A 10125-nucleotide genomic window follows, 5' to 3' on the forward strand; every position below is an offset into this window, starting at 1 on the left:
TCCTGGATTTGATTGGACTATGTGATGGGCATGTGACCCACATGACTTACAACCTTTTGCATTAAATGATTTGATAATGAAAATATGTTAGGGATTGACATGCAGGACAAGATTTCAGTTCAGTTTACTTATTATCATGCATTTACTGCCATCTTGTGGTGTAAAATAGAAATGAACACTCTTTGAATGGACACTATACATTGTAGATTGTGTAGATTATGATTTTTCTTGTCAAATTAATTGATTTATTTAAAAAAAACATGTAAAGTAAGTTATAAGTTATTGTTGTTTATTCATTTTACTTTTTTCATTAATTATTTTTTTAAATGGTATTTAAGACACTTGGTATGCTTTTGGGTTTATTATAGGCCTAGTATTTCATAATTTCACAAATGATTGATAAACACTTTGAAGACTCTATTTTATATGCAAATCTATATGACACAAACACCCAAAGCATCGAATGTCTAAAATTTTTCATTCATTTCATTTACCTGGGATTTGTAATTGATTATGATTACAAATATATTTAATACTAATTTAATAAAAAGTAATATTGTGGAATATTGAAAATAACTGTTTTCTATTTTAATATATTTTAAAATGCCATTTATTCCTGTAACTGCAAAAGTGAATTTTCAGCAGCCATTATTCCAGTCTTCAGTGTTACACTAAAGATTAATAGTGGGTTTGCATATACCACCTCATATTATCTAACATAGTCACATGACACTCCGGTCTAGTGGGTGGCAGATATATACCACAAACTGATCTGACAATCGCCATTAAACTGAATCAGAAGAAGAAATAGAACCTGAAAGAGGAGCAGAGGACGACGCCAGGGTAAGTTGCACAAATGCTTGTAAATTATATTATTCTAGTTTTTCCAGCTGAGAATACTGTAACCATGACATAACACAGCTGGTAAAGTCACAGCACATCAGCCAGGATTCTCGCTTCCATTTCATATCAAGCACCTATAGAAATCACATTCCAGTATGTGAATTTCACATACCAACAATAACATTTAGGCAACTTTTCTTTAGGATCAATATCTTAATCTTAATGCTTGGTCAATATTTTTAGGTCAACTATGGAGACAAAAATCATGGCACATATATTTGCACACACAAAAAAAGCTGCATTTAACTTAAAACTTTTCTTTTTTTCTGACATATTTCATATTTCTTCAATATAGCTCTATCTTTGCGATATGTGTTTGTACATATTTATGCAATATTCCATTGAATCTGCATAAGTATGGGTCTAAAGTTTCACTTTTCTTAGTATTTCATTATCTGAATTTGATACCAAACAATTGCATAATACTCTCACTATTTCTGCCCTATAAATATAATGACACAAATAGTACAAGCAGCATGCTAGTATGCGATTCGGATGTCAGCCAAGGGGATGGGTTTGGCACATGCCTACCTATGATTTGTACCAGATTCTGGCAGACCAACACAGTTTTGAGTCACAGCAATCAAGATTTGAACACTATTGGAAATATGCATGTTTATTGCTCTTATAACAAGGTAAAGGAAAGCCCAACTTTTTTATTATTATTAAAGTAGAAAGCAAACATTATATTGAGTTACTTCTTGGTTTAAAAAAAAAAAAAATACATTAAAGCAAAACACCTCTGTGAAGCTTTTAAGTTATTTATATGATGATCTATTACAGATGTTCAGTTCCAGAAAAATGATTAAGCTCTTTTATGATGTTGCCTCTCCTTATTCCTGGCTGGCATTTGAGGTGTGTAATGTTTTCCGCTTTTAGTATTTATTGCCATGCCATCAGTGCTAATGCAGTGTCAATATCATGTATGTGTTGATTTTGTGTATTCAGGTGCTGTGTCGCTATAGAAATGTTTGGAACGTCGACCTCATTGTTTTAAAAGGTTTTGCCCTTACGTGCGTGCTAAACTTTGGCACTTAACTCGCCAATTAGATTGTTGTTACAATCTAAAAAAAAGTATATTCATGTGCTTCTAAGTGAATCACATCTCTTTTATTCTCTTTTTTTTTGTTCTCACGTTCAGTGACGGCGCTACACCGGGGCTAGGGGGGTTTAGCCCCATTTCTTTACGAAGTAACTCTGACGTCATCAATATCATTTATTTTCTTAGCACCTCCACATATTGGTCTAGCCCCCCCTTAGCACCGGTAGAGAAAAAATTCCGGCGCCGTGCCTGCTCACATTCTCTCTTGGTAATGACATGATCACAACTAATCTAAATGCATATGTCACTTTAACAGTCATAGCTTTTTAGATATTCCAGACGGTAAATGTATCTCTTATAATTATTTAATAATTTGGTTTATGAGTACATATGTACTAAATGTGAAGCTCTACTTAATAATCTTGTAACTGCGAAAGTATAATTTGTAACGTACAGTAGTCAACTACAGTATATGTGGCAATTTGTATTATTTATAGATGAGAAACCCATATCAAGTTTGCTCTTTTCTTAGGCAACAAGCCCCCTGGATTGAACCCTAGTAAACTTATATACATGGACTCAGATCTGACTCTGCTGTCTGAATATTTTGGAGTCCCTATGTTTCGACCTTCAAGCCTTTCTAAAGGTATAATCATGCAGCTGTTTCTCTTTCTTCTTATGACCAGATTTATAATGTGCAATGCAAGCTATATATATATATATATATATATATATATATATCCCATTTCTTTACGAAGTAACTCTGACGTCATCAATATCATTTATTTTCTTAGCACCTCCACATATTGGTCTAGCCCCCCCTTAGCACCGGTAGAGAAAAAATTCCGGCGCCGTGCCTGCTCACATTCTCTCTTGCCATCAGACTCCTTGAATGCGATGCGTTTTGTGACAGCTGTAGCAGAGAGGGAAAAAGAGAGAGACGCGCTAGAGAGTGTGTCTATAGAGCTCTGGAAGAGAATGTGGCGCACTCATCAGGACATTACCCAGCCTGCCTCGCTCACTGAGGTATCCTACAACTGAGATTAATAAAAACTAAATGTTATTATTTATTTTAGCACCAAAATGGAGACAGACCTGTTTATCTATGTTAAACTGAGACAATAAAATAATTTAGCTATAATTAAATCTAATCTCGTGTCTTTCTGCTCAGGCAGGATTAAAAGCAGGTCTCTCAGCCAATGAGGTGGAGGAATTTCTGACTCTCTCCAAATCTCAGCCAATCAAAGACAAGCTGAAGAGTGTCACACGGGAAGCACTGGAGTATAAAGTGTGTGAATTTTACTTGTGTCCCTGAACCCTCTTTCTTTGTGGTTAAAATATCATAAACCTTCCTTGCATGTTTTTTCCCCATTTTTGCAGTGCTTTGGTCTTCCATTCATCGTGTGTCATGTGAATGGGAAGGCTGAGGTCTTCTTTGGTTCCGACAAATTTGAGCTCATGGCTTATTTCATTGGTAATTATAAACTAGGAATGTAATTAACCAATTAACCAACAATTGATCTAATTTACACATTTTATTTACACATTTAGACTTTAAATTTTTTTTTTTAGAAAGGCTATTCCAATTACTGTCATGATAAAAAATAATAAACAATACAATTATTTAAAAAGCATTTATCTCTCGCAAGATAAGCAAGGTATGGTATGTTATTAATGCTTTATTTAATCTTCTGTGCTAATTTGTGTCTACATTTTCCAGTCATAGTTTATATTTAGCTATATAATGACATGGATGTTGGAAAAACTGACTACAGATTTAAGATTTAAAAAAACAGAAATCATGGACAACTGAAAAGCACGGGTGAATGGGGGTAAATAGCTGTTCTGTTTATTAAAAGTCCGATTTTTTTATTATATTTTTATATTTACCATACAATTTTCTTGATGATTTGTTGTGCATGTTTAAGTCATAAAATATTTGGTGATGTACTGTTCATTGTCCAGTCACTGTCTTTCTTTTGTGTTCCAGGGGAGAAGTGGATGGGGCCTTACCCTAACAAGCCCATAGCCACAATGTGATCACTACTCCTCCATACTCAATATCCATATTCAACAGCAAGCACACACACAAACACAGAGATTTACATTTAAAGGGGAAATTTAATAAAATTTTCACTTTTTAGGTTTGGTTGTGTCTGCCAGCTCGGAAAAGCTAAAAGGAAAACAAGCAGCCAGTTTGTTGAGTCTGAAACTGTGTCATCCAGTGAGAAATTTCAATTTGCAGCCAGTTTCTATGTAGCTATTTGAATAAGACCACCTCCGAGCCACATGTTACAGACACTTCATGAAGGCCCTAAAGAATCACCAACTTGTGGAAAACATGAACTGCATTATAAAAATCATAATAAAGCATAGTGCTACTGTGAATTCACAAAGGCTGCGATTCAATTAAATAAATATATGCGCTGCAGGTTTAATATGCACTTCATTTATATGTGTGTATGTTACATGCTGCTTCACACACAAAGTTATCATTTACATGCTGCGCAGACCGTCTCAAAACTCCATTGCTGCGTCCCAATTCGCCTACTTATACTATGCCCTAAAAGTATGTACTCTTTTTGTGAAGAAAAAGTACATACTTTTGAGTATGTAGAAGAATAGTAGGCAAGTTTTGGGACATACTACTTCGTCATAACTGCGTCTTTAACGGATGCTTTGTTGCTTAGTTACGTGCATTCTGTCACTGTTTAAACTGCCCTGTATCACTCAAATCCGTTTATCTACCTGTCTGTTGGTCGCGTACATTCGCCATGTTTGTAGTTTTTTAACCCTTTTAATGCGTGTTTGTAGTTCTAATTGAATCCTCGTCCACCGCGCAGTGTTGTGGGCAATATTAGCCGTTAGAGTGTGCATCGATAGACCATCCGGGAATCTTTGGTATACTGTTTTAAACATACTATGATTTGGGACATACTAATTATATTTTCGAATACTATTTAGGACAGATAGTATGCGAATTGGGACGCAGCACATCTCTGCATATGCTGTGAGTCTGAGTTGCTTGGAAACCTTCATCTGGGAACCAGATTCTATCAGATTTATAAGGTAAATCATGTCTAAACCTATGCCAAGAGAACAAATATGTGACTTTGGATCATTCCACTGGCTTCTTCCCATGCAGGATTTGTTCAGCTTGTGAAAATGCAATTAAAACGGATTCTTTCACTAGCACCACCACTCAGAAAACATTCAAAATTAGAGAGACTATCACTTGTTCATCGTCTTTTGTTATTTATCTTATTTCATGCCCATGTGGTCTACAGTATATTGGCAAGACTAATCGTCAATTAAAGACCCGTATCAACGAGCACAGGAGCTCTATTAGAAGGATGGACATTCATTCTCCTGTAGCCAGACATTTTGTGGATGCTGACCATAAACTTAGTGATATGAGATTTACAGGTATTCAGAGATTGATCAGTTCAAGAAGAGGTGGTGATTCTAACAAAAGACTGTTACAATGTGAAGCTAAGTGGATCTATTATATGGACTGTGTATATCCGAAGGGATTAAATGAAGAACTTCAATTGTCTTGTTTTTTATGAACAGTACTTTTGTTAACTCCAACAGACAACCATTGTTCTCTAATTTGATGTAAATTATCCATTGCTCTACATATACACACATTGTGGGCTTTTTTTTTTTTTTTTTCTCCTCAATGTGTGTGTTCTGATTGATCATGTGATCTCTTTAATTATCATGTGATTCCTTAAATTAAGATGGCTTCTAGTTCTAACACTGTTAGCTTGGCATTGAAAATGGTCAACATGTGACCGAAACGTTTGCCTTGTTTTATTCAGTAAATTGCATATATCGTTCTCATCTCGCTTGTGATGCTTTAATGTTTGAATGTGCGGACTCTTTTCAAGCTCTAAACCTATGCCAACACAGGAGAATACATCATTATCTAAATATGCTAACTGTTAATCGCAACTTCAAAATAAAAGTTTAAACCGTCCCCCCCCGAGTTTGAATGTTTTGATGTCCACATGTTCTTGTTCAAGAAATGACAATAGCTGTAACTGTTAGCATTTCTATTATAAAGAAGTGGCCAAAATATTAAGGAATAAGTGGACATTTGAATTAAATGTTGTTTAGTCAATATTAAACTAAAGTATAAAACAATTGTTACTCAGACCCTTGGCGCCCTCTGTAGGCATTTGATATAATGCTAAATGTACATAAATTATGATTATACTGTTTTATTACATTATGTATTTATAACTGCGTTGTTTAATAAAACCAAATGATTGCTTATTGCTTTTGATATTTTCTTAGAACCAATTGTTTTTGCCTAATTGCTATTATATATGTATTTTAAAAACAGATTATTTACAAGCCCACTATGCATACATTATGAAGTCCTCATGATGGCACTATTCCCACAGCAGTCTGGGATGTCAGGCACCCGCACATGCTCCTCTAAACATCATCTAGGTTTGCACCTGCCGTTCACAGGCACCCATCATATGGAATTAAGCATGGAATCTATAAAAGTTCAGGTAAGAATCACAAATATTGTATATAATGATCTATGACATCATTAAATAATCATCATATAAAGATACTGACATACTGTACAGTTCAATTCAGAGTGTAACTCAACTGAGAAAGCCACAAGTTAACATGACAATGTGGTAATCAATAAGATTGTACATGAAACCATCAGTGAGGTAAATGACAAGGTCACTGGTGAGGGGACCAGTACAGTTTTCTGAGGGGTCACTGATGAGGTCATTGCTTGGGTCATCTAAGGAAAGATCTCACCGATTAGATTGTTGCTGAGATCTCAATTCTGGTCACTAATAGCTGTTTAATGACTGCCTTGATTGGATTTAAAATTGTATTTTGCCTACTGTTCCAAGGGTAATGGATGACGTAATTGATGTCTCTGGAAAGACAACTGATAAGTTCACCTGTAGTTCACTAATGGCTGCACCAGTAAGGGGGTAAATGAACTAATAAGTAAGCCCTGTTGAGGTTGTCTGTGAAATCCTCAAAGAAGTTTTAATAGCTCAGTCGTACAGTAATCACGTTTGTCAGTGATATAATGTGGGTGCTTTGGATGCTTTTTGGCAGTAGAGTGGTGCAGTTACAGCACTGAGGTTAATGAGGTCACTGCCAATTCTATCAATGACCATATATATTAACATGTATTTTAATACTTTTTATGTTAAACTGTTTTTACAATACTTCACAAAGGCAATTGGTTATATCTATAATGTAACTCTATTTATTCATTCAAATATTATGTTAAATTTTTGATAAATCAGTAGAATTTACAACAATGCTGTAAAATACATCTCAGAAAACCACATTTTTAATTTTGCAAAGCTTAAAAATACATGATGAGGATCAGCTAACATAAAATTTTCAGTGGAATTATAGAAACACTCTCATGCTGACCCCTAGGCCAGTGGGTCATCCTTATTGTTCAGGCCTGTGAAATGTTCTGTTGCATTAGATTTGCCTGGTTGTGTATTTTCTGATATCCCACTGCTTTGCTAGTGCCAGTATATCGCCTAGTATAGTGCATACCTTTAATGCGGTAACTCTAAAGAGAGATGTTGAGCCTTCCTGCATGGATCATCCTTTCAAATAGCAACTAAGGACCTTACCACAATGGCACTGTGCTGTACTTTATAAAATCCATTTGGACCATGCCTACTTTTTAAGTATATTGAAATGCATGCCATTTTGCTTTTTAGCGGCAGATGTTTTAGTGTTAATATCTATCCACAGACTGTGTATCAGATGACTTACTGAAGCTTTGGCGAGTTGGTGTTCTCTTTAATAGCTCATTTTGTTGGCTCCAACTCTCGACTGTCTTTCCAGACCAGTATTCATTTAGACGAGTGCTTCAGACATGAAGTAATGGCTTTAAATAATGGAGCATGCTTTTCAGCAGCAGGATGGGAGGGAAAGCAGCTCAGGTTCAGGCTCAGGCTCATTAAAGCTTAAACTATATATCTGAAACCCACTTGGGCTTCAGGGATGTGTTGGAGTGATCAAACCCAGCCGGTCCCCAAACAGTTGCTGGAAAACTCCCAGTGAAACCACAAACATTCATAAACTTTGATTTAAAACACCAAAGTTGAAGGTCTTGTGTATTTTGAAGCAATATAAGGAGGATATTAAGTCATATTTGTTTTCTGACAAATGTAGGGGAGACTGGCTACTGGCTATGACATCTCACAAGCATGAATTACCTTAAGCATCTAGCATGTTGACAACTAAACAGAAAAAAATAGCCATTAAATATATAAAAATCTATTGGATAATTAAACCAAAAATCTGTTTTAACACTTTTTACTCCATTGAATATCATTGGAATAAAGTCAGGATATAGACTTATATGTTATAACTGGGGGGCTGGGGTCCACTAGGGGGCCTCGGCAAACTTTCAAGGAGTCTCAAAATGATTTAAAATGGCAAATCAAGCGTTAAACAACCAAAAATGTTTAAAATTCTTAAAATTCACTACATTGCATTATTTTATCTTATTAAAAGATAACATAATTTTATATTTTATCTGCATCTTATTTATTTATTTTTATATACATTTCCACAACTTGGAAATGTCATGTGAATTAATAAAATGGTAAAACTCTATGGGAATGTTTATAATGAATATACGTTGTTCTAGTTAAGCTAAACTAAACTAATTTTGTTGGGTAGAAATTGTGAGCAAAAAAAAAATATATATATATTATTATCCAGTAAATCACAAAAAAGTCAATAAGCCTTCAAATATTGTTTTTTGTTATATATAGAAAATTTCCACCATTATTGCACCAGACAACAGATACAGTTCATTGAACTTTTGGTTAAAATTTATCATCTTTATGTAGTTAACTCTGGTCTGATTGCTAGGAAAAAATTTAGCTTTTCATTTTATTTTTTTATTTTTAAAGTATTAACATTTAACAAGGAATTGGAAGTCAAACAAATGGAACTCAAAATCTCATAGTTGCTGAGATATAGCTTGTGACAACTAGCCCTAGTCTTTCCTACAGTACACAGTTTTTTTTTTTTGTTTTTTTTTTACTTTGAAGCAATATTCACTCATTTCAATACTTTAAATTTTTACTCATTTCACTACAATTCACAAAAAAACCCCGCAAAGAAACAGCAAGTAATGCATTGAATTAAACATGACATTTTGAAGTAGAAAGACTGTAATATGTTTGTATGTTGTGTATGTGTATGTTTATTTTGACGTGTGCTGTGACCAGTGTCTATTTTATTTGCAAAAGCGATACAGAGTATTGTGCTGAGCGGTTGTTGAGTTTGAGTGACAGATGTTGGGTTTGTGTGTGGTGGATGGTGCTGTATCAGTCAAACTATGTGACAGACTCAACCCAAATTGGCTCCATCTATCACATCAGACAGACACAGACATCAGCTCTAATCTGACGCTTCACTGGTAGTCAACAGCGCAAACACAGAACGAGAGAATACATTCAGCTTATTCATTTTAAAGCAGTCTACATACTCTAAAGCAGTTAAAATTAAATGTAATAGCACAAGTCTTCATTAAATAGAAATTTTCACCACAATGTGATATGTCAAAATGCTTTTAAATATTGGCTTTTGATTATTTTTTTCTATCTTGCCTTACACACACGCTTACAAGCTAAGCTTTTTATGCAGGAGAATGGGAGGAGATCTCTTTGAAGCCTTCCAGCTTGCGTGTCTGGTTGTCATGGTAACATTCAGTGACCTTGTCCAATTCCTTCTGTCAGTATGCACATTTGGGAGATGGGGGAAGCCTAATCAGGGTGTATATGGGCAACGCATGGCTCTGAGACGGCCTAGTCTGATGCCTGGTGACACTAGATAAAGCCCCGAGGAACGTTTAGACACATGACAGCACTTGCACACACACACACACACACACACACACACACAAATACACATGCATAAGTGAGTGCAGGATGAAAACTAGCAACAGCACTTGGTTTTACAGTAGGGTTGAATTACACGGATGATTATTTTGATATGTTTACACTTTAGTGTAGTTTTAGTTGAAAACAGTAATTTGGTTTTCTCAAAAAAATATTAATAACAGTAACATGTATGCGCTTACGGTTGTTTTTTTGTAATAATATTTAAACCTATGTTTACAGCCTCATTTTTATCAACAGAGCTGCTAG

The 10125-nt window shown here is 35.0% G+C and overlaps 1 protein-coding gene across 1 annotated transcript; it reads left to right on the top strand.

The window, feature by feature from the left end:
• Positions 1–617: 617 nt before the first annotated feature.
• Positions 618–4435, top strand: LOC107727779 (glutathione S-transferase kappa 1-like). The gene is made up of 8 exons (XM_016537768.1): positions 618–843; positions 1687–1758; positions 1852–1903; positions 2448–2591; positions 2829–2971; positions 3117–3233; positions 3326–3419; positions 3936–4435. The coding sequence occupies exons 2-8, from the start codon at positions 1687–1689 to the stop codon at positions 3983–3985; spliced, it is 672 nt and encodes a 223-aa protein (XP_016393254.1). The 5' UTR covers positions 618–843; the 3' UTR covers positions 3986–4435.
• Positions 4436–10125: the final 5690 nt, after the last annotated feature.

Source organism: Sinocyclocheilus rhinocerous, unplaced genomic scaffold, assembly GCF_001515625.1.
Source record: "Sinocyclocheilus rhinocerous isolate Xijiao unplaced genomic scaffold, SAMN03320098_v1.1 scaffold576, whole genome shotgun sequence".
Classification (NCBI taxonomy): Eukaryota; Metazoa; Chordata; class Actinopteri; order Cypriniformes; family Cyprinidae; genus Sinocyclocheilus; species Sinocyclocheilus rhinocerous.

Coding starts and splice junctions, on each gene's coding strand:
- LOC107727779 (XM_016537768.1), top strand. CDS start 1,687: ATGTTCAGTTCCAGAAAAATGATTAAGCTCTTTTATGATGTTGCCTCT. Junction 2,592..2,828: donor ACCTTCAAGCCTTTCTAAAG/GTATAATCATGC, acceptor TCTTGCCATCAG/ACTCCTTGAATGCGATGCGT. Junction 2,972..3,116: donor AGCCTGCCTCGCTCACTGAG/GTATCCTACAAC, acceptor CTTTCTGCTCAG/GCAGGATTAAAAGCAGGTCT.